General features: G+C 49.4%; 1 protein-coding gene across 1 annotated transcript; it reads left to right on the plus strand.

Annotated features, from left to right (window-relative positions):
• The first annotated feature begins 1,527 nt into the window (after positions 1-1,527).
• Positions 1,528-24,365, plus strand: CTSS (cathepsin S). Its single transcript, XM_015423270.1, has 8 exons — positions 1,528-1,664; positions 4,704-4,850; positions 6,394-6,516; positions 8,212-8,370; positions 10,023-10,247; positions 17,024-17,189; positions 20,722-20,824; positions 23,772-24,365. The coding sequence occupies exons 2-8, from the start codon at positions 4,722-4,724 to the stop codon at positions 23,869-23,871; spliced, it is 1,005 nt and encodes a 334-aa protein (XP_015278756.1). The 5' UTR covers positions 1,528-1,664; positions 4,704-4,721; the 3' UTR covers positions 23,872-24,365.
• Positions 24,366-24,633: the final 268 nt, after the last annotated feature.

The following is a 24,633-nucleotide window of genomic DNA, read 5'->3' on the forward strand; positions in this document are numbered from 1 at the left end:
GGAATTCGCAGTCTGGGGCAGGTGATGCTCTGTATTCCTGGTCCTTGGGGGGGCAACAGTGGGAAGGCTTCTAGTGTCCTGGCCCCTCTGCTGGACCTCCTGATAGCACCTGGTATTTTTGGCCACTGTGTGACACAGAGTGTTGGACTGGATGGGCCAGTTGGATGGATCCAACATTGTTTGGTGTAGTGGTTAAGTTCCCCCTTCTCCCTCCCCATGAAGCCTGCTGGGTGACCTTGGGCCAGTCACGGTTCTCTCTGAACTCTCTCAGCCTTGCCTACCTCACAAGGTGCCTGTTGTGGGGAGGGGAAGGGGAAGGCAATTGTAAGCCTCTCTGAGACTCCTTCGGGTAGAGAAAAACGGGATATAAAAACCAACTCTTCTCCTCTTCTTATGGTGACCCCAGAAACGGGCTTTCAAGGCAAAGGAGAAGCAGAGGTGGTTGGCCATTGCCAGAGCCTTCCTTGGTGGTCTCCCTTCCAAGTACTGACTCTGCTTAGCTTCCAACTTACGAGACCATAGCAAAGGGCTTTGAAGGCAAGGGAGAAACGGAGGTGGTTTGCCATTGCCGTCCTCTGCAGAGCCTTCCTTGGTGGTCTCCCTTCCAAGTACTGACTCTGCTTAGCTTCCAACTTACGAGACCATAGCAAAGGGCTTTGAAGGCAAGGGAGAAACGGAGGTGGTTTGCCATTGCCGTCCTCTGCAGAGCCTTCCTTGGTGGTCTCCCTTCCAAGTACTGACTCTGCTTAGCTTCCAACTTACGAGACCATAGCAAAGGGCTTTGAAGGCAAGGGAGAAACGGAGGTGGTTTGCCATTGCCGTCCTCTGCAGAGCCTTCCTTGGTGGTCTCCCTTCCAAGTACCGACCTTTCATGCTAATAATCTACCTTTTGCATGACATGAATTCTTCAACAGCACCAATGGTGGACTAGATGGATCTTCACTGTGATGTACTCTCAAACTTGTTTCAGCCCAGTTTATATATACTGGGCAGACATGCGTCCAGAGAAAGGCAAATCACGATACTAACCTAAAGCAACAGGTGGGAAAAGACAAGTAGCCAATGTTAACTGTTGGTTCTGAAAGGAAAGAAAACGGTACAAAAGAAAGGGCAGACCAGTGTTCCCTCTAAGCTGAGTCAGTGTGAGCTGGCGGACAGTTTTTTAGCCTCTGGCTCACACATTTTTGTCTCAGCTCAGGAAGGGTGGCTCCAGAGAAAACCAATTGATGCAGGAGCCCAGTCGCTCGGTCACACCTTTAATGCCAGGAGCTCACAAAGCAGAATTTTTGCTCACAAGACTCCGCAGCTTAGAGGGAGCATGGCTGCAGACCCAAGCGATGGTTTCTCGTGGGCCTCTTACGCCACCCCTAATGTTCAAAAGGGGAGGTGATCTCTTTGCAGCCTTATCGAATGCTCCATTTGGCTATGGACACACTGAAAGTGAAAACGACAGCCAGTTTCCTTGTTGTGAGCGGGCTCATGTGATACGACTGAGAAATTGAAACAATCCTCTCTGGTCAGTACAGCAGGCACGGTGCGCGAGGAGTTCAGTCGAGCGACGGCAAACGGCAAGGCAGGGGAGAAAGATCCCTTGGGAATTTGTGCTCTTGGGAGAGCTGGAATAGAAGAATCTCCCAGGCCTCACTTTCTGAGAGACGCTGAAGGTAGGTACGACCTAATCTTTTCGCCACGTTTCTCTCTTTTCAGGGCCCTGCCAAAGAGGAAGTGATTTCTTCTTTTGGCAACAGATGTCAGAGAACAATCGTGTCGCTTTTTTAATCTGAATAATCAAGGAAATCACAACATTCACTGAAAATAAGAGAGAGGCAATCTCAAACTCTGCCGTTTTGGTGTAGTGTCGTGGTTAAGTGCGCGGATTCTAATCTGGGAGACCCGGGTTTGATTCCCCACTCCTCCACTTGCACCTGCTGGATGACTTTGGGCAAGCCGTAGTTCTGATAAGAGCTGTCCTTGAAAAAAGAGCAGTTCCTGTCAGAACTCTCTCTCAGCCCCACCTGCCTCACCGGGTGTCTGTTGTGGGGAGGGGAAGGGAGAGGAGTTTGTAAGCCGCTCTGAGACACCTTCGGGTGGTGAAGAGTGGGGTATAAATCCAATCTCTTCTTCTCTTCTTCTTCTTCTGCTTGTATAAAATCAAAGCGTTACAGCCCACCCTTCACTATCGGAAGGAGTCTCAGAGCAGCTTACCGTCTCCTTTCCCTTCCCCTCCCCACAATAGATAGACACCCTGTGAGCAATGCTCCCTCTAAGCTGTAGAGTCTTGTGAGCAAAAATTCTACTTTGTGAGCTACTGGCATTAAAGTCGTGAGCGAGCAATTTGGCTGCTGCATAAATTAGTTTGCTCTGAAGCCCTCCTTCCTGAGCTAAGACAAAAATGTGTGAGCTGGAGGCTAAAAACATGTGAGCTAGCTCACACTAACTAAGCTTAGAGGGAACACTGCCTGTGAGGTAGGTGGGGCTGAGAGAGCCAGTTTGCGGTGGTTGAGTGCGCGGACTCTAATCTGGGAGAACCGGGTTTGATTCCCCACTCCTCCACTTGCAGCTGCTGGATGACCTTGGGCAAGCCTAACCAATGCTCCCTCTAAGCTGTGGAGTCCTGTGAGCAAAAATTCTACTTTGTGAGCTACTGGCATTAAAGTTGTGAGTGAGCAATATGGCTACTGCATGAATTAGTTTGCTCTGGAGCCATCCTTCCTAAGCTAAGACAAAAAAAATGTGTGAACCGGAGGTTAAAAAACTGTGAGCTAGCTCACACTAACTCAGTTTAGAGGGAACATTGGTCCTAACAGTCTCCAAAGGATAGTCTTTAAAAAACACACCTGTAAATAAACCCCCCCCAAAAAAAGCAGGAAAGAGAGGTTTGTTGGTCTTTCTGTCTGCTGTTGCTGCTTTTATATTTACCACTGAACAAGACAGGACCACACAATTGCCAAAGGAATAACAGAAAGAAAGATCAGATTTAAGAAAAGTCCGCTCACAAGAAGAGAAGAAGAGATTGGATTTATACCCCGCCCTTCACTACCTGAAGGAGTCTCAGAGCGGCTGACAAACTCCTTCCCCTTCCCCTCCCCACAACAGACACCCGGTGAGGCAGGTGGGGCTGAGAGAGCCAGTTTGGTGTCGTGGTGAAGTGTGCGGACTCTAATCTGGGAGAACCGGGTTTGATTCCCCACTCCTCCACTTGCAGCTGCTGGATGACCTTGGGCAAGCCATAGTTCTGGCACAGCTGTTCTTGAAAAAGAGCAGTTTCTGTCAAGAGCTCTCTTTACAGGTGTGTAACCACGACACCGAACCGGAAGGCACCGGAAACGGAATTCCAGACCCTCTCTGACAGAATCCTTTTTAAAATCTTTAAGAGTTCACGAGTTTTCAGTGTACGGATTGAGAGTTCCGGACCTGTTTTCAAAATAAAAGCCCTGAGCAAAGCTGTATGTTTGAACGTTTGAAACTCACTCCTGTTGCAGAAGAAATGTTCCTACATATGTAACTAAACCTTGGCCTTTGAAGGAAGTGAACAAAAACAAAAATCCCCGCTTGCTGCCCACGGTTTTTCTTCGTAGCTGAGTAAGCAATACCATGAAAGCATTTCCTTCTTTCACAAACGCTGAATGCTGTGCCTTAGCATGTGAAAGAATAACTCCAGGATGGCGGCACAGACAATACAGTTTGGACCTGGGTTCATATCAGTCAAGGGCGTTGGCGGTTTCGAGAAAGTAACCGTATCTCAGATTTCAGTGTCTCCTGTTTATAATAAACGATCCTCCAGGGCGTGCACAAGCAGGGTACTTTAATAATAACGGAGTCATATCAGCGCAGGACATGTTTTGCATTCCAGGGGTCATTTTGTAGAAAAAGAGGTGCAGGACCTCATTAGCATAACTTATTTGCATAGGCCACACCCCCTGCCATCACCGGAAGTGTGTCAGAAGGCAACACCCACCGCTCAGGCTCCACTGGACTGTTTTGGATTGCTAGCTGTTGGGGGGGGGGACGTGCAGATCTGTCCTCGCAGAGGAGGGAGAGCTTGTACCTGAATAAAACTTGGTCTTGAAGGTGCCACTGGACTGTTTTGGATTGCTAGCTATTGAGAGGGGGGGATGTGCAAATCTGTCCTCGCAGAGGAGGGAGAGCTTGTACCTGAACAGATACTACACTTGATCTTAGCCAAAAGGCCGAGAAGCTTGTACCTGAATAAAACTTGGTCTTAAAGGTGCCACTGGACTGTTTTGGATTGCTAGCTATTGAGGGGGGGGGGAACGTGCAGATCTGTCCTCGCAGAGGAGGGAGAGCTTGTACCTGAATAAAACTTGGTCTTAAAGGTGCCACTGGACTGTTTTGGATTGCTAGCTATTGAGGGGGGGGAACGTGCAGATCTGTCCTCACAGAGGAGGGAGAGCTTGTACCTGAATAAAACTTGGTCTTAAAGGTGCCACTGGACTGGTTTGGACTGAGGGGCTGGGGGGGGGCTCTGCAGCTTACCTGGCTGCTTCTTGCTCTGACTGAGGGCTGCTAGGAGCAGGGGGCGGGGTTTGTTGCATGTGCCCGCCGCCTGGGCTCTTTGCTGCCGGAGCTCCGCTCCTGTGCGCTCCGTCAGGAAATGACCCCGAGTTAATGTAAATGTTGTGCATCCCAAGTGTAATATCCTAGACTCCCTGTAGCCTGTGCTCTCTCTCTCTCCTCTAAAGGAAGCGCGTCTCCGCAAGATGGAATTGGGGCTTTGGGTCGTCCTGGCATATGCTGCGTTGGCATCGGCGAGCTGGCAGAAGGACACCATGCTGGACCACCACTGGGAGCTTTGGAAGAAAAAACACAGCAAGGAATACCGGAACGAGGTGAGGGCGCCGCAGGCCGTAGTCCTCGGGCTTCGGAGAAGTTTTTTCTCCATCACCCCAAAGACTAGAACAAATTCTCCCAGAGAGGTTTTGCCCACAAACCGGAGTGTCGCCCCCCACGTGCCTACGTCACTTCTAGTTCACTTGAGAGCAAGTAGTGGTTAAGTGTGCGAACTCTAATCTGGGAGAACCGGGGTTGATTCCCCACTCCTCCACTTGCACCTGCTGGATGACCTTGGGCAAGCCGTAGTTCTGTCAGAGCTGCTTCTTGAAAAAAAGAGCAGTTTCTGTCAGAGCTCTCTCAGCCCCACCTGCCTCATCGGGTGTCTGTTGTGGGGAGGGGAAGGGAAAGGAGTTTGTAAGCCACTCTGAGACACCTTTGGGTAGTGAAGGGCGGGGTATAAATCCAATCTCTTCTCTTCTTCTTCTTCGGGTAGTGAAGGGCAGGCTATCAATTCAATCTCTTCTTCTTCTTCTTCTCTAATCTGGGAGAGCCGGGTTTGATTCCCCACTCCTCCACTTGCACCTGCTGGATGACCTTGGGCAAGCCACAGTTCTGACAAGAGCTCTCAAGGGAAGTTCTCGAGAGAGCTCTCTCGGCCCCGCCTACCTCACAGGGTGTCTGTTGTGGGGAGGGGAAGGGAAAGGAGTTTGTAAGCCGCTCTGAGACTTCTTTGGGTAGTGAAGGGCGGGGTGTAAATCCAATCTCCTCCTCCTCCTCCTCCTCCTTCTTCTGTTGTGTTTATTTCCGGCTTCTTCCCTCCCTCCTCCCAATCAGTTCACCCTCATCCAATGGACCTGGCAACCAATGTTCCCTCTAAGCTGACTTAGTGTGAGCTAGCTCACAGTTTTTTAGCCTCCGGCTCACAAATCTGTGTCTTAGCTCCGGAAGGAGGGCTCCAGAGCAAACTCATTTGTGCAGCAGCCAAATCATTCGCTCACAACTCTAATGCCAGTAGCTCACAAAGTAGAATTTTTGCTCACAAGACTCCACAGCTTAGAGGGAGTATTAGCAGCCAGGTTGTGTAAGAAGTGCAGAGTATAGATGGAACACCTTATCTGGGGCATCGATGCTCTGTCTTCTTGGTGCTTGGGGGGGCAAGAGTGGGAGGGCTTCTGGAGTTCTGGCCCTGCTGGTGGACCTCCTGAGGGCACCCGGTATTTTTGGCCACTGTGTGACAGACAGAGTGTTGGACTGGAGGGGCCACTGGCCTGATCCAACATGGCTTCTCTTGTGTTCTTATGTCTGGGGCAGTGATGCTCTGTCTTCTTGGTGCTTGGGGGGGGGCTTCCGTGGGAGGGCTTCTGGAGCTCTGGCCCCACTGGTGGACCTCCTGATGGCACCTGGTATTTTTGGCCACTGTGTGACACAGAGTGTTGGACTGGATGGGCCACTGGCCTGATCCAACATGGCTTCTCTTATGTTCTTATGACCAAAAAAAAGTTCAAGATTTCTGGAGGATTAAGACTGAAACATAAATGGTTTCCATAACATTTTCTTCTGGTTTATGTGGTAAACGGGGGCTTCTGCTTTGATTTCTAGAAAGAGGAAGATAATCGCCGGATGACTTGGGAGAAGAACTTGAAATTCATCACGCTGCATAATCTCGAACACTCTCTGGGGCTGCATTCCTACGACCTGGGCATGAACCATCTTGGTGATATGGTTAGTAAAGACCAGGGCTTCTTTTGTAGAAAAAGCCCAGCAGGAACTCATTAGCATAACAGGCCACACCCAACAGCAGAAACTCATTAGCATTTTAGGCCACACCCCTTACAGCACAGCTCATTAGCTTATTAGGCCACACCCCCATGCATTCCCTTGGCTGCGGGGAGCCCGGGCAAGCCAGCCCTTAGAGGGGAGGGGAGACAGTTTAAACTGCCTTCCCTTGGCTTGCCCTTGGACAGGCCGGGGAAGGCACTGGAGGCATTTAAATGTCTCCCCAATCCTTCCAGGGCCCCCCTGGCCCGCCCATCTCAGAGTTGCCAGGGTGGTCGCTCTCCAGGCCTTCCCTCTGTAGCCAGGCACGCAGAGGTTTTGGCGTGGCCAACTCTGAAGCCAGCCGGAACTCCGTTCCTGTGCGTTCCTGCCCAAAAAGACTTATTATGTAGAGGGCCCCCAAAAGTACTCTTCTACAGGTTGGGAAATACCTGGAGATTTTGAAGAAGAAGAAGAGAAGAGAGAAGAGATTGGATTTATACCCCACCCTTCACTACCCAGAGGAGTCTCAGAGCGGCTTACAAACTCCTTTCCCTTCCCCTCCCCACAACAGACAGAAACTGCCCTTTTTCAAGGACAGCTCTGACAGAGCTACGGCTTGCCCAAGGTCATCCAGCAGGTGCAAGGGGAGGAGTGGGGAACCAAACCCGGTCCTCCCAGATTAGAGTCTGCGCACTTAACCACTACACCAAAGTTAAGTCTTCCTCCCTCTCCCCATCTCTTTGCCCTCTTTCTTTCCCTCCTTTCCGTCTCACCCCTGCTCTTTCTTTTCCTTCTTTCCTTTATCTCCTTTTCCCCTTCTCTCCCTCCTTTCGTTCTCTCCTTTTCGTCTTTCCCTCCTTTCTTCCCTTCTCTTTCTTTCTTTCCCTCCTTCTTTCCTTCTCTTTCTTTCCCTCTTTCCTTCTCTCTACTCTCTCTCTTTCCTTCCCTCTTCCCTCTTTCCTCCTTCTGCGGCCCAACTCTAGTGAGAAGGGGTTTAAACTTTAAACCATTTCTCTCTTCGCTCCCCCCCACCCCCGCAGGCTGGCTGGGGAAGGGAAGGGGAGGTTTTTGAAGATGCCTCCCCCCCTTTTGCTTCCCCTTCTGACATCACGTCCGGTGATGTCAGGGGGTGTGGCATATGCTAATAGCCTAGTAGCTCATTAGCATACCATATGCTAATGAGTTCCTCCAGCTCTTTTTCCATGAAATGACCCCTGAGTTTAAGAGTGATCTAAGTGAACGGTGTCTTTCAGCCCAATTTATATTCAGGGCTTTTGTGTGCGTGTTTTTAAAATATGTGCATTTGTGTGTGCATGTGAGTGTGTGTGTGCAACTGGGAGTCATGGCGACCTCTGGGGACTGACCCCCACTGGGGGCCTGGAGGATATTCAGAGAGGTGGCTGAATGAAGCCTGCCCCTGCCTCCAGCCTCTGGTATTCCAAGGAGGTCTCCCATCCAAGTTCCTGCCAGAGTCGACCCTGTTTAGTTTCCGAGATCTGACGAGATCGGGCTTGTCTGGGCTATCCAGGTGAGGGCATATTCGGGGTTATTGAAGGGATAAAAGGGAGGAGAAACCATGATTATCCCGAGCTCCTTGGGTGAAAACTGGAATAAAAATCAACAATAATTTTTTAAAAAAATCTGTGCTCCTTTATGTAGACCAGCGAGGAAGTGGCTACTAAGCTCACAGGGCTGAGAACTGATCCCGGATACTCATGGAAACAGAACTCTACATCTTTCGTGTCAAAATCAGCGGTAGGAGTCCCTGATTCCATAGACTGGAGGGACAAAGGATGCGTCACAGAGGTGAAGTTACAGGTAAGAGAGTCTGTCTTGTTTCTTGTCGAAGGCTTTCACAACCGGAGTTCATTAGCTGTTATAGATTTCCCAGGTTGTCTGGCCGTGGTCTTGGCATTGTAGGACCTGACGTTTCGCCAGCAGCTGTGACTGGCATCCTCAGAGGTATAACACCGAAAGATGGAGTACCCTCTGTGTCACAGTGAGAAGAAAAAATGGTAGGCAGGTCATTTATATCTACTCAGGAAGGTGGGGTAGGGCTGAGTCATTCTCTTGTAGGAGTTCCCCAGGCTGTGACCATGCTAATGGAGGAGCTTTCCTGAGGAGGTTCTTTTGCATATGGATTGTTTCCTGAGGAGGTTTCCTGAGGAGGGTCTTTTGCATGTGGATTGGCTGTTGAAATTCTAATCTTATCTGTAGTGCTACTGTCAGACGTAGAGCCTTTTGTGTTTTTCAGGGCAGGAAACCGTCCCCTATTTATTTTTAAACTCTCTTCTTCCCTGTTGAAATTGTGTTTATGTTTATGAATTTCAATGGCTTCCCTGCGTAATCTGACATGGTGATTGGAAGTGTTGTCCAGCCTTTCAGTGTCTTTGAACAAAATGCTGTGTCCTGTTTGAGTCAGGCTGTGCTTGTTTTCTTTTAGCCTTTTGATACTGTCCGTGGGGTTTTCTTGGCAAAAATACTGGAGTGGGTTGCCATTTCCTTCTCCAGGGGAGACTGAACAACAAAAAAATGCTTGTTTTCTCACAAAGATATGGCGGCGTTCGACGCGGTCGATTATGATCTTTTGACCCACCGCCTCACCGATGTAGGCGTTCGCGGGGTTCTCCTTCAGTGGCTCACAGAGGGTGGCGCTCAGAGAGAAGGTGTCCTTGAAATACCTCTTTGAGTGCAGGGTCCCTCAGGGGGCACTTCTGTCCCCGATGTTATTTAACATCTGTATGCGCCCCCTTGCCCAGCTGGCACGGAGACTCAGGCTTGAGTGTCACCGATATGTCGATGACGCCCAGTTGTTTCTGCTTTTGGATGGTTAAAAAAGAGCAGGTTGAAACGGAATCTGACAAAGACAGAGGTTCTGTGGCTGGAGGGGAGGGGCTTCAGGGCTCGGGTTTAGCTTACCGGCCCTTGACGGGGCGCCACTGACACCGGTGCACTGACCCGTAGCTAACATGGGGCCCACGGCCCCCTAGTGTTTCTTCTGGCCCCCCTCTCCTGGGCTGCCCCCAAAATGCTCCAACTTACCACCTACACTGTAAAAAGCTAAAGGTAAAGGCTTCACTTGCTCGAAAGCCAGTCGAATCTGACTCTAGGGTTGCGGTGCTCATCTCCGTTTCAAAGCTGAAGAGCCAGCACTGTCCAAAGACGTTTCCGTGGTCATGTGGCCGGCATGACTAAACACCAAGGCGCACGGAACGCTGTTCCCTTCCCACCGAAGCGGTACCTATTTATCTCCTTGCAATTCCTTGCTTTCAAACTGCTAGGTTGGCAGGAGCTGGAACTAGAGACGGGAGCTCACTCCGTCATGCGGCACACTCGGGTCTCGAACTGCTGAATGACCGACTTTCTACAGCCTGCCGTTCAGCGTCTTAACCACTTGAGCCACCTGTAATAAATGCTAAGTAATAAATAAACTTCCGGCTTTGCTGTGTCTGATAGCCTCTCTCTTTTAGGGTGCCTGCGGTTCCTGTTGGGCCTTCAGTGCCGTCGGGGCTCTGGAATGCCAGTGGAAACTCAAAACCGGACAGCTGATCTCCCTGAGTCCACAGAACCTTGTGGACTGCTCCAGTATGTACGGGAACCACGGATGTAACGGAGGCTTCATGACCTACGCTTTCCAATATATCATTGATAATAAAGGTATCGACTCAGAAGCATCCTACCCGTACACAGGCCAGGTTTGTATCATTTTATATAGCTTAAGAACATAAAAGAGAGGCCATGTTGGATCAGGCCAATAGACCATGCAGTCCAACACTCATTGTGTCACACAGTGGCCCAAACCCGGGGGCCACCAGGAGGTCCACCAGTGGGGCCACAACTCCAGAAGCCCTCCCCCTCTTGCCCCCCCCAGCCCCAAGAAGACAGAGCATCCCATGCCCCAGACAGAGGAACATAAGAGAAGCGAGGTTTGATCAGGCCAATGGCCCATCCAGTCCAACACTCTGTGTCACACAGTGGCCCAAACCCGGGGGCCACCAGGAGGTCCACCAGTGGGGCCACAACTCCAGAAGCCCTCCCCCTCTTGCCCCCCCCAGCCCCAAGAAGACAGAGCATCCCATGCCCCAGACAGAGGAACATAAGAGAAGCGAGGTTTGATCAGGCCAATGGCCCACCCAGTCCAACACTGTGTCATACAGTGGCAGAAACCCAGGGGCTACCAGGAGGTCCACCAGCAGGGCCAGAACTCCAGAAGCCCTCCCACTGTGTGTCCCCCCAAGCACCAAGAATACAAAGTGTCACTGCCCCAGACATAAGGACATAAGAGAAGCCATGTTGGATCAAGCCAATGGCCCACCCAGTCCAAAACTCTTGTGTCACATAGTTGCCCAAACCCAGGGGCCATCAGGAAGTCCACCAGCAGGGCTAGAACCCCAGACGCCCTTCCATTCTTGCACCCCCCCAAGCACCGAGTAGACAGAGCATCACTGCCCCAGATAGAGTGTTCCATCTGTAGCTTGTGGCTAATAGCCACTGATGGACCTCTGCTCTTAAGGACACAAGAGAAGCCAGTGTTGGACCAGGCCAATGGCCCACGCAGTCCAACACTGTGTCACACAGTGGCCAAAACCCAGGGGCCATCAGAAGGTCCACCAGCGGGGCCAGAACTCCAGAAGCCCTCCCACTGTTGCCCCCCAAGCACCCAGAAGACAGAGTATCACTGCCCCAGACATAGTCTTCCCTCTGTACCCTGTGGCTCATAGCCACTGATGGATCTCCTCTTGGCCTTGTGACCCACCTGTGAGTGAGTTGCTTTTACTGATCAAATCAAAGAGTAATTAGCACATGGAATTCACTGCCGCAGGAAGTGGTGGCAGCTACAAGCACCGACAGCTTCAAGAGGGGGTTGGATAAACATATGGAGCCCTCCCGTTGCTGTCTCAGCTCACTCTGTTTGCTATCTTATGCTTGACCTTGTAGATGCTCCAGCTGCAGTTTACTCGGCTGGGAAAGGTAACAGCTTTTTTCCTTTGCCCGCTTGCTGTGCCCGTGCGCACAAGATGTATCCATTGGCTCATGCTTCTAGGGGGGGGGGGGGATGAACTACCGACCTTCCACAGCCTGCAGTTCAGCGTCTTAACCACTTGATCCACCGCAGCTCCTCACCTGCACTGTACTTCCATTTAATTAGCTGGCAGGCCCCCTGAGGTCCCCTCCGCCAAAATTCCCTAGCTACAGGGCTGCCGGCGCCGTCCGTCAAGAGCCTGGGTGTAATCTTGGATACCTCCCTTAATATGCAGGCCCGGGTCACACATACCACCAGGCTGGCATTTCCCCCTCTATGCCAAGCCCGGCAGCTGGCCCCTTTCCTGTCGCGCTCAGACCCGGACACAGTAATCCACGCGACGGTCACCTCCAGGGCTAGACTACTGTAACTCGCTCCATGATGGCCTGCCCTTGAAGACTGACCCAGAAGCTCCAACTGATCCAAAATGCACTGGCACGTGTCCTAACAACAGGGCAGAGAGGCTGAGGCCTTCCCTTGATGTTGCCTCCTGGCTCTGGGATTCAGAGGCTTAGAGCCTCTGAAATATGGAGGTTCCCCTCAGTCACCACAGCTAAGTAACCATTGATAGACTTACCCTCCATGAATCTGTCTAATCCTCTTTTAAAGCTGTTTATTCCTGTGGCCATCACAACATCCTCTGGCTGCAAATTCCACACTTTAATCACTTTCTGTGTAAAGTAGTATTTCCTTTTGTCCATCTTGAACCTACTACCCATCAGCTTCGTTGGATGCCCCCAGTTCTAGTCTTCTGGGAGAGGGAGAAGAAGTTCTCTTTGTCAACTCTCTCCACCGCACCTGTCATTTTATAAATCTCTCTCGTGTCCCCTCTTAGTTGTCTCTTTTCTAAACGGAAAAGTCCCAGACTCGTCAGCCTTTCCTCCTAGGGAAGCGGCTCCAACCCCTTCATCATCTTGGTTGCCCACCGCTGTACTTTTTCCAGCTTTGCAATGTCCTTTCGGAGATACACAAGACAAGAACTCGTGGGGCACTCCATGAAATTGCTGAGCAGTCAGGTTAGAACACATAAAAGGAAGTACCTCTTCACCCAAAGAGTGATTCACGCGTGGAATTCACTGCCACAGGAAGTGGTGGCGGCTACAAGCATGGACGGCTTCAAGGGGGAATTAGATAAGCATATGGAGCAGAGGTCCATCAGTGGCTATGAGCCACAAGGCAGAGATAGGGGCTCTGAGGCAAGGGATGCTCTGTCTTCTTGGTGCTGGGGGGGAGCAACAGTGGGAGGGCTTCTGGTGTCCTGGCCCCGCTGCTGGACCTCCTGGTAGCACCTGGTGTTTTTGGCCACTGTGTGACAGAGTGTTGGACTAGATGGGCCATTGGCCTGATCCAACATGGGCTTCTCTTACGTTCTTATGTTAAGAGTAGAGGTCCATCAGTGGCTATTAGCCACAAGGTATAGATAAGAACTCTCAGGCTGGGGCAAGGGATGCTCTGTATTCTTGGTGCTTGTGGGGCGGGGGCAACAGTGGGAGGGCTTCTAGTGTCCTGGCCCCACTGCTGGACCTCCTGATGGCCCCTGGTATGTGTGTGTGACACAGAATGTTGGACTGGATGGGCCGTTGGACTGATCCAACGTTGGCTTCCCTTACATTCTTATGTCTGGGGCAAGGGATGCTCTGTATTCTTGGTGCTTGGGGGGGGGGGACAGTGGGAGGGCTTCTAGTGTCCTGGCCCCACTGCTGGACCTCCTGATGGCACCTGGTATTTCTGGCCACTGTGTGACACAGAGTGTTGGACTAGATGGGCCATTGGCCTAATCCAACACTGGCTTCTCTTATGTTCTTATGTATTCATACGGTGACCAGAACTGTACACTGTATTCCAAACAAGGGTGTATATTTATAGGTAGCAATACTTTAAGAAGAAAATTAGGTTTCAGGTTTTTGTCTCGCTGCTTTTACGGATGATCATAGAACCCAAATCGCACAGATCTAGAAATCTCACCTAATCTTCTGAGACTTCCATGCACAGAAAATCTGATCTGCCTATCACGGTAGTAGATATTTCTGGAAAAATATCAACCTTATCCTTTTCTAAATCTGTTCTATCGTGATCATACGATTATTATCGAGAGAAGTGATTGGTTCTTCACTATGATAGAATCAACACAAGTGCAAAGGAGCCAATCAGCGAGTTACCATCTGACACAGCGAGATAAGGCCGATCTCAACTCTTAACCTCTATTAAAAAGCAATTAGTTTAACTTTTGTGTAACCGTTCCAATTAACTGTCAAAGATTAAAGTTACCTGAGGCAAGAGGTCGCTGGCAGTTGAAGAGAGCTTGAACTCGTGGTGAACATGCAAAATCAGCAGGGGAAAAGTGGGTGAAATCACAATTATCGCCAGAGGGTAAATAAGGAAAAGAGGCTCCGTGGCAGGTCTGTGTTTGCTGTGGCAAAAACAGGCAGAACGTCCATGAGATACAGGTTGTTGCTCGGTAATGCTACGTTTATAAATATTAAAAATGCAAAATATAATAGGATAATAATTATTATTATCGTATGGCATTGTGTATAGAATACGTGTGTGGAGATCCTAAGATTGTCCGGCAGCCACAAGTTCTAGCTCTTAACGTTGTGCTAGTGGCGAGCTAGACTTGCTTTGACAAGCTGAGAGAGCTCTGAAAGAACTGTGACTTAAAATAGTATGAGAAGAAGAAGAGAGGAGATCGGATTTATACCCTGCCATTCACTACCCGAAGGAGTCTCAGAGTGGCTTACAATCACCTTTCTCTTCCTGTCCCCACAACAGACACCCTGTGAGGTAGGTGGGGCTGAGAGAGCTCTCTCGAGGACTGCTCCTGACCCAAGGTCACACCAGCAGATGCATGTGGAGGAGTGGGGAATCAAACCCAGTTCTCCCAGATTAGAGTCCGCGCTCCTGACCACTATACCAAACTGGCTCTCTGAGGTTGGTCCCCATGTCGGTCTGAAGCAGCAGAACGAAGTTTGAGTCCCGTCGCCCCTTTAAGACCAAGAGTTCAATCAGACGGCTCTTTAGATCTGCACGAGGCACGATCGCCTCACGGATCTAAAGGTAATGTCCAGACACAAACATCTGGGAAATGTCCCTCTTCCGTGGGCATCCTGTTTTGCCGCGCTCCGGAGCCGTACTTAAAAGATAGCACTCTAAATCTGGGGGTTTGGGTTACCTGAGGGACAACTGAGGACTTTCACCTGTCTGATCGTTCCATCAGCGCGCAATCCTAGCGTCGGGGTGGTCTGATGTCAGACCATCCCGAGCGGGCGCCATATAAAAAAATCTCTACACATGTGCAAGGACGCGCTGTGACGCTATGCGCATGCGCAAAAAGTTTTTTTAGAAAAACCCACCGTGCATGCCTCCTTCAGCGGACGCCGTCTAGACAATCCACAACGGAGGCAGCGCGCGGTAAGGCGATTCCCGCGGGGGATGTCTGGTCGTGCTACGATGGATTAAAAAGATTGGGATAAAATTCAAGCTGGCATAATGGCGGGATTAGCTGCCCGTCTGAACGCACTCCAACAAAGTTTTATTCTGGGTATAGTATGGCGTTAGGTAAAGGTAAAGGTTCCCTTGCTCGAAAGCCAGTCGAATCCGACTCTAGGGTTGCGGTGCTCATCTCCGTTTCAAAGCCAAAGAGCCAGCACTGTCCGAAGACGTTTCCGTGGTCATGTGGCCGGCACTAAAATGACAGGAATAAAACTCAGGATTTTTGCATAGCGCAAGCAGGTGTTCCACCACTGAGCCACAGCCTCTTCGCTAAGTTTTCGGTTTGTTTCAGTTCCTGAAATTTCAGTGTCTCAACAACCTGCTTCGCTCAAGCCAGGGCCTCAGAAACAATTTGAAAACGTAGCTAAAATAATTAAGTAGGAAGAAGATGGAAATGTGGTTCTATGACAAAAAGGTCTACCATAACATAAAATGTGATGTTTTATTTATTAGAGAATGATATTATTCCTCCAGACCCTGCGTATGAAGAGATATTGTATGCACAGTGTATTGCAAGACAACTTTTATTACCTTTTTTATCGCCTTTTGTTCACCTGTAAATATTTATACCTCGCTGAAGTTTCCAAAATAAAATTGCATCACATTATCTTTAAACGCTTCATCCCCTTAAGATGGAACTCTGTTGCAAATATTATAGAACAGTGAGAGAGGGGGAAGATTTTCTTTGGAACATTTCAGTTTAAAAGAAGCAAGGAAAGCTAAACATTTTTAGTCTTAAAAATTCTTTAAAAACAAAGAGCTTTACTTTTGTTCAGATGTGCTGGTGCCAAAAAGCACATTTCAAAAATCATCACCATCCCGCTTTCTGCTTCCGGAAGCCAAAAATATGAAACATAAAACAAAATCTGGGTCTCCCGCATACCAGACAGGCGACTTAACCACTACACCAATTAGTGTTGATCAGGGCTCTTTTTGTAGAAAAAGCCCAGCAGGAACGCATTAGCATAATAGACCACACCCAACAGCAGAAACTCATTAGCATATTAGGCCACGCCCTGACAACACAGCTCATTAGCATATTAGGCCGCACCCCCCGTGTTGTAAATAGTTACAAGAATGGGCACAGTGATGAGACAAATGAAAAATGGAAAGGAACTGTGACAATTTAGCGCTTAATAATATATTCATAAATCATAATGTACAATAACAGAAATATAAATAGAAATAGTGAATGTAGTAGACGGTGGTCTCCGGAATGATGTGCCGTTTCGAAGATGATCTTCTTCTGAACAAGGAGGTGTACATAAACTGTCCTTCAACAATTCATTTCTTTTGGTGACGTATTGACAATATACTGTTGATTCACTTCATCATAAAGCTATGCTTACAGCTATGTTCTTCAATGGGCTATGGTTGCTGAACATTATGATTTATGAATATATTATTAAGCGCTAAATTGTCACAGTTCCTTTCCATTTTTCATTCGCACCCCCATGTTACCAGAAGTGTCGTCATCCAGCCACACCCACCTTTTGCTTCTTATTCTGTTTACCGTGTTTGTTGTCAACACCCAGGGCTTTTTTTGTAGCAGGGACTCCTTTGCATGTTAGGCCACACACCCCTAACGTAGCCAATCCTAATGAGTTCCTGCTGTTGGGTGTGGCCTATCATGCTAATGAGTTCCTGCTGGGTGTGGCCAACGTGGGAGCCAGCCGGAACTCCGTTCCTGTGCGTTCCTGCCCAAAAACAACCCTGGTGTTGATCTGAATAATGTTATAATTTTGAGGGAAAACACTAGAGAGAACCCGTTCTGTCTCACTGTTGCTAAGCCGGAACTGGAGAACGCTGCAGCTTGTCGAGCCGAAAGTCAGCTTTGATATTTAGTAATCAAGTTTTTTTAAAATTATCAAAAAATAATCAAAAAAGACAAAAAGGTCTAGCATTCTGGAGAGCGCTAAGATGTCTCTTGCTTTGTCTGATCTCTGCCCCCTCCAGGTGGGACCCTGCCGCTATGACCCGAGTGCGCGGGCGGCCACTTGCTCTAGATACGTTCTGCTGCCAGAGTTTGATGAAGCCGCCCTGAAGGCTGCCGTGGGCACGGTCGGCCCTGTGTCCGTCGCTGTAGACGCGACGAAAGAAACGTTCTTTCTGTACAAGTCAGGTGAGTCCTCCTAACGTCCTTTCCGACATCACGTTTTGCACTAGGAAACGAGGAAAGAACCCTCCCACGTCCCAGCGAGGTCACCCGTTTTTTACAGGATAAAGTGTGACGAAATTCCGTTATCCTGTGAGGGAGCCAGTTTGGTGTCGTGGTTAGGAGTGCGGACTCTAATCTGGGAGAACCGGGTTTGATTCCCCACTCTTCCACATGCAGCTGCTGGTGTGACCTTGGGCCACTTACAAGTTCTGTCAAGGTCGGTCCTCGAAAGAGCTCTCTCAGCCCCACCTGCCTCACAGGGTGTCTGTTGTGGGGAGGGGAAGGGAAAGGAGATTGTAAGCCGCTTGGAGACTCCTTTGGATAGTGAAGGGTGGGGTATAAATCCAATCTCCTCCTCCTCCTCTTCTTCTTTTTACTTTATACCCCACGTTTCTCCGCTGTGGGGATTCATAGCAGCTTACATTGAGAGCTTTTTTCCTGGGGAAACATGCCAGAGTGAAGTTCCGGAACCCTCTTCGGCAGAATTCTTTTAAAAACGTTTAACAGTTCATGGGTTTTCAGTATACAGATTGAAAACTTCATTTCCCTCTTGAGAGTCCCGGCACCTCTTTTTCCAAAAAAAGGCCCTGCTTATCTCCTTCTCCTCTTTTGCATTTTATCCTCACAACAACCCTGTGAGGCAAGTGAGGCTGAGAGAGCGTGACTGGCCCAAGGTCACCCGGTGAGCTTCCATGGCATGGGTAGGAATTCGAACCTGGGTTTCCCAGACGCTAGTCCGACACTCTTAACTCCTACACCACACTGGCTCTCTCACTCTTTATCACTGCATGGTTTCTGAACAGGGTCGCCAGCAACCTGGAGGAAAGGACGTCTTGCCTCTTTTAACAGAGGCTTGATGTGCAGAAATGGGAAGTTGACGCTTTTCACAGCATGGAGGTAAATAGCGCATGTAACCCCTTGAGTCCCAAGGGCCAGGCTCAAAGGCTAGGGCAATGTTCAGAAACTCAAAACGCAAATCCAACTTGTTTAAATACAACAGGAAGCGACTGCGGGAACCTTTCCCTAAGATATCAGTCCTGGTTCACGAACCGGTGTCCCCGAGCAAAGTCCTACTCACGATTGCCCTAGGAGCAGTTCCCCTTTTTCCCTGGTAAGACAAAGTGCGGCAGCTCTGTACGAGGGTGCTGGTTTCAGTGCAGTCAATAAAGAATTCAACTGTCATTGGTTCTTGCTTTCCCCACTACTGCAGCTCTTCCCGAAAGGATTGTTATATTCTTCCCAGGTAGCAATTTCAGCTGTCTTTTATGTCCTTTCTGGATCCGAAGCCTGTAAGACAAGAGACTGCTGCATTGCAACTGATAATGAAGCTCAAGACAATGCATCCACCTGGACCGAATCAAGACCTAGGTTTCCTGTCTCACTGCCAACACTGATTTCTCTACTACCGCTCTGCATATCACAACTAATCCAATCACATCTGCTATTGTCATTTGCCTGCTAATGTAATTTGGCATCTGAAATCGCTCCACTTTCCAATATATGGGACAGATGGACTCACATTCCAGCTGTATCTAAAGAAGTGAGCAGTGACTCACAAAAGCTCATCCCCTGCCACAAATTTTTGTTAATCTTTAAGGTGCTACTGGACTCTTGCTCTTTTGCAGTAAGACAAACTTTGGCCTTCAAAGAGCACTCTCAATCCATCTGCCCTTGTCCTTTCAGCTAGCCCAGCCTCCCTTTATACCACCTCTCATTGTCATGGTGGCTCTTCCAAAAGCATGCCCCATGAGCCTTTGCTAAATATGCAAATTAACACAAGCATCTGTACACATCAGCTATCTGCTAGTCCAGTCTGGCATCAGGTCTATCTAAGTATCTGTGGTCTACTAATCAGACCTAGGCCCCAGCCCCTTTTCCCCCAGTACAGGTTTAAACATACTGCTCTCGACCTCTAGGTGGCGCCCAGAGATCTCCTGGAAATACAACTGCTCTCCAGACAGAGAGAATTGTTAAAAATCTGCAGGGCCGATCAACTCTCCAATGGGCAGTAGCGACCCCTGACCTTGAAGCCAGAAAACTGTCTAAAGGTTAACATACCCTACTGAAGAGAGGGTTCCAAATGCAGAAGGTGTTGAACTGCAGTAAAAGGGGAGGTGCATACATAACACGGGTCATTTCGTAGAAAAAGAGGTGCAGGAGCTCATTAGCACAACTCATTAGCATAACTTATTTGCATATGCCACACCCCCTGACATCACCGGAAGTGTGTCAGAAGGCGACACCCACCACTCAGGCTCCACTAGACTCTTTTGGATTGCTAGCTATTGGGGGGGGGGGGACGTGCAGATCTGTCCTCGCAGAGGAGGGAGAGCTTGTACCGGAATAAAACTTGGTCTTAATGGTGCCACTGGACTGTTTTGGACCGGGGGGCCGGGGGAAGCTCTGCAACTTACCTGGCTGCTTCTTGCTCTGACTGAGGGCTGCTGGGAGCAGGGGGCGGGGCTTGCTGCATGTGCCCGCCCCCTGGGCTCTTGACTGCCGGAGCTCCGCTTCTGCAGGAAATGACCCCTGCATAACAATAAACTTTGTAATCTGCTGTAAAACTGTCCCTTATAGAAGCAACCTCCTGAGCTGATCCATTATGCTGCCGTTCTGATCTCTTTGTACAAAGGCCCCCTTTAACATTGCTGTTTTGCACTTCCTGGAAAACGATCGAAGAGTGGTAAAGATCACGACACAGGTTTTCTTACGCCCCTGCAATACACCTGCCTGCCAGCACATGAGACTTTTAAAAAAAGATCTTTTAAAAACTACAAACAGCTTCTAAAGTCACGGAACAAAGTTTGAGTCCAGTAGCACCTTTAAGACAAACAGAGTTTAATTCTGGGTATAAGCTTTAGTGCGCAGAATCAGAGACTCATAGAGCTGCAAGGGACCTCCGGGGTCATCTAATCCAACCCCCTGCACAATGCAGGAAATCCACAAATACCTTCCCTCCCCCGCACACAACCTCCAGTGACCACCGTTCCATGCCCAGAAGATGACCAAAAAAACCCTCCAGGCCCTCCTGCCCAACTGGCCTGGAGAAAAACTGCTTCCTGCCCCCAAAGTGGCGATCAGCATTTCCCTGGGCATGTAAGAAAGAATTAAACGTCGTTGGTCTTAAAGGTACTGTGGGACTCAAACCTTGTTCGGTTGCTTCCGACGGACACAGCGACCCACCTGACGCTTTTCAAGCCAGCCCATTCTGCAGAACTGCATTAACATGACTCTGTTTTGTGAGGCCAGTTGCCAAAATTAGCATCCGTGGACAGAGTTTCTCCTTCCTGTTTTTGTTCTCAGCAGCCCGGTGTGTGTGTGTGTGTGTGTGTGTGTGTAGGTTAGGCTGGGAGGGAGTGGTCCAAGATGTCCCTGTAAAGTGCATCACCACAACCGGGATTCGAATCCTGGGCTTCACGATCAAAGCCCAGTCTCACACTGGCTCCTACAGGCGCCAGGCCCTTTGGAAAGTGACTGTGGATCTTTTTCAATTTAGGAGTATACGATGACCCCAGCTGCTCCCAAGAAGTGAATCATGGCGTTCTTGTGACAGGATATGGCAGTCTGGACAGCAAAGACTATTGGCTTGTGAAGAACAGGTAAGAATGTCCTGCCAGGCGGAAATCGGCTCAGTCAGGAGAAGAGGAGGTTTGAGGGGGGACAGGATGGCTCTCTTGAAGTATCGGAAGGGCTGTCCCTTAGAGGAGGGCAGGGAGCTATTCCTGTGGGCAGCAGAGGAGAGGACTCGCAATAATGGATTTAAAAAGGGCAGGAAGGTACCGGGTGGATCTCAGGAAAAACTTTCTGACAGTAAGAGTTCTTCAACAGTGGAATCAGCTGCCCGGGGAGGTTGTGAGCTCCCCCTCCCTGGCAGTCTTCGAGCAGCAGCTGGACAAACCCGTTGTCAGGGATGCTCTAGGCCAGTGATGGCGAACCTTTTAGAGACCGAGTGCCCAAACTGCAACCCAAAACCCACTTCTTTATCGCAAAGTGCCAAGACAGCAATTTAACCTGAATACTGAGGTTTTACTTTAGAAAAAACAACTCACACATTAACTTAAGACGATCCAAACAAAGTAAGGAAAGCAGCCCCAAATGCTTTCATTTACTTTAAATTATTTGGCAGAGAATTCGACACTTTAATGATGGTCTGGGCCTGGCTGGGGCGATGGCACACGTGCCCACAGAGAGGGCTCTGAGGGCCACCTCTGGCACCCATGCCATAGGTTTGCCACCACTGCTCTAGGCTGATCCTGCACTGAGCAAGAGGTTGGACTAGATGGCCCGTAGGACCAGTGTTCCCTCTAAGCTGAGTTAGTGTGAGCCAGCTCACAGGTTTTTTAGCCTCCGGCTCACACATTTTTGTCTCAGCTCAGGAAGGAGGGCTCGAGAGCAAACCAATTTGTGCAGCAGCCAAATCGCTCGCTCACAACTGCAATGCCAGTCGCTCACAAAGTAGAATTTTTGCTCACAAGACTCCACAGCTTAGAGGGAGCGTTGCGTAGGACTCCTTCCAGCTTTGTGTGATTCTATGATTCTATAACCAGTCAGCCAATATATCAGTTTCCATCCAGTCTGAGAAACTCTGAGCAAACACAGGTTATTTCACTCTATAATTTTAAACTCTATTCAGAGGACAGCAATCAGGGAAATTGTAAAGAGCTGTTACTGTCTTCCAAAGCATCCGTTTTCTCCAGGAGAGCTGATCCCTGTAGTCTAGAGATGAGATATCTGAAGAAGTGTGCATGCACACAAAAGCGTATACCCAAAATTAAACTTTGTTCGTCTTGGTACCACTGGAGTCAAACTTTGTCCTATTCCTTCAGACTGACACAGCTACCCACCTGAGCTAATTGTTCAAGTTCAAGTTTATTAATACAGTCAAGCGACCAGCCAATTTAGAACATTCCCAAGAAGAAGAATAATATAAATACACAAGAGGGGGACTCGCGATATTCGCGGGGGGGGGGGGGAGGAAAAGGCCCCGCCCCCCCCCCCCCCCCCCCCCCCCGTGGCCAGAGAGAGGTGGGGGCCTCTCCGCCTTCACCTACCGGAGGGGGCCACGCTTTGCCCTGCTCCATCCCAGTCTTGACCTTGTCGAAATCGGCTCCCCCCCAGTTGCGGATGTGGCGCCGGCTGCCTTCCCGCCGGTCTGACTCTGCGAAGGGGCCGCTGCGCCGGGGGTCGTCCAAGAAGTTGCGCACGGGGTTCTTCTCCTGCACTCCATCCTGGAGGGAAGCCCAAAGCCAGAGGAGGGACAGTGGGGTGAAGAGACTCCCCCCTCCCCCCACCCCCAATCCGAGGGGGGCCAACCAGGGCCGGCCAGGTAGCCCGAGGGGGGAGCCTGGGGAGGGGGCAAACCAATGGTGTTCCCATGGGCAGGACACCCTCCCCCCCCCCCCCTTCCCCCTTCCGGGCCCCGGACCCCCCAGCACCCCTGGGGACTGCCCCAAGAGTGCACAAACCTCCCCCTCCCCCCCAAGTGCCCCCGGAGCGCGGATTTAGCGATCCGCACTCTGGGGGCAACTTGACTATTAGATATATAGATAATAAATACCTACATAAAATTCAAATGGATGTATAAAAGAACATTAAAACAAATACAGGAGCAACACAGTATATCTAGGGTACAAGCGTCCTCTTTTTAAGAGCCAGGAAGCAAAATTTTGCAAAGGCTAAAGATGTCCTCTCTTTCCAGTCTTCCAGCAGAAAAGTTAAAATCCTTAATTCCGCAAATTTCAGCTGGACATCCAAGAGTTTAAATTTGGACAACAACAGGAAAATTAGCAGCTGTCTCTCCATAGCATAAAAGTTAAAATGCAGCAGAATATGTGAGACCGACTCTATTTCAAGATTTGTACAAGGGCAACATCTTTGGGAAATAGGCCAACGCAAAAACCTTCCTTGTAACAAATTAGAGGGTAGGGCATCAAAACGTGCTCTGGAGAAAGCCCATCTATAACCATCGTATATGATGTTAGAAAGATATGGAGCAGGAGCAAATCCTGTCCAGGATTTTAAAACTCTATATCTTGAGGGTAAGAGGGCTTCTTCTGTCTGAGCCTCTATATCTATTAGGCATCGGGTCAGTATAGATTTAGCTTTAGTCAATCCTAGCTCCAAAAGACTTGCAGCTAATTGTATTAGTCTGTCACACATTTTTATTCTTCATGTCCATCAGTGGCTCTTAGCCACAAGGTATAGACAGGACCTCTCGGTCTGGGGCAAGTGATGCACTGTATTCTGGGTGCTTGGGGGGTGGGCAACAGTGGGAGGGCTTCTAGTGTCCTGGCCCCACTGGTGGACCTCGTGGTATTTCTGGCCACTGTGTGACACAGCGTGTTGGACTGGATGGGCCATTGGCCTGATCCAACATTGGCTTCTCTTATGTTCTTATGTGTGTTGTATTTGCTATGTACTTGTGGGCTATACATACGTGAGATAAGTGTTTACTGAACATCTATAGACACCAGAAGTAAGAATTCTTTCCTGGTATTGAATATTGATATTAATTATTCTCCTGATGTTTTTATTTTATCCCAACAGCTGGGGACCACATTTCGGTGACCAAGGATATATCCGGATTGCACGGAATCATGGGAATCGGTGCGGCATTGCCACATACGGCTGCTATCCCGTTGTTTAGAGAAGCGTGTCTTTTCTGCAGGCGCCCCCCCCCCCAAGAGAAGTCTGAAGAAAGGGCCTGTTAGGCAACTAATCTTAGGCTTCTTTTAATCAAACTGCTGTGTTTAAGAAGAGGGATTGGTCTCCAGGGCCAGATCTTCCTGTCAGCTCCACCGGGTAGATCTGAGACCGGCAACCAAAATGATGGTTTATCTTGGTTTAGCTCAGTTACCTGCTAGCTCTCCCAGGGGTGTTGTGGGGCCGGATCGGATAATAATGTCTGTCGTACCGCTCTGAACGAGAGTCGTTTTCTGTCATCGCTAAGTATGCTCACTCTTTCGACCTCAAAGTGTCTCATATTAAAAGGTGTTTTCGGTGGGAAAAAAACCCAATTGTGCCCCGTTTACGGAACTTTCAAACGGATCCGCACAAACAGGCATGTACGGTCTGCTAGCCGGCAAAATGCGTACGGAACAGCAGCAGCAATGTGGAATTTTCAAGAATTTGCAGGCAATGTTCCCTCTAAGCTGTGGAGTCTTGTGAGCAAAAATTCTACTTTGTGAGCTACTGGCATTAAAGTTGTGAGCAAGCACTTTGGCTACGGCATAAATTCGTTTGCTCTGTAGCCATCCTTCCTGAGCTAAGACAAAAATGTGTGAGCCAGAGGCTAAAAAGCTGTGAACTGGCTCACACTAACTCAGCTTAGAGGGAACATTGTTTGCAGGTACTGCCAAGTGTGGAAGGATTAAAAAAAATATTTATGGGGTTTGCCTTCTTATCCTTT

Source organism: Gekko japonicus, unplaced genomic scaffold (genome assembly GCF_001447785.1).
Source record: "Gekko japonicus isolate JY-2015 unplaced genomic scaffold, Gekko_japonicus_V1.1 scaffold992, whole genome shotgun sequence".
Classification (NCBI taxonomy): domain Eukaryota; kingdom Metazoa; phylum Chordata; class Lepidosauria; order Squamata; family Gekkonidae; genus Gekko; species Gekko japonicus.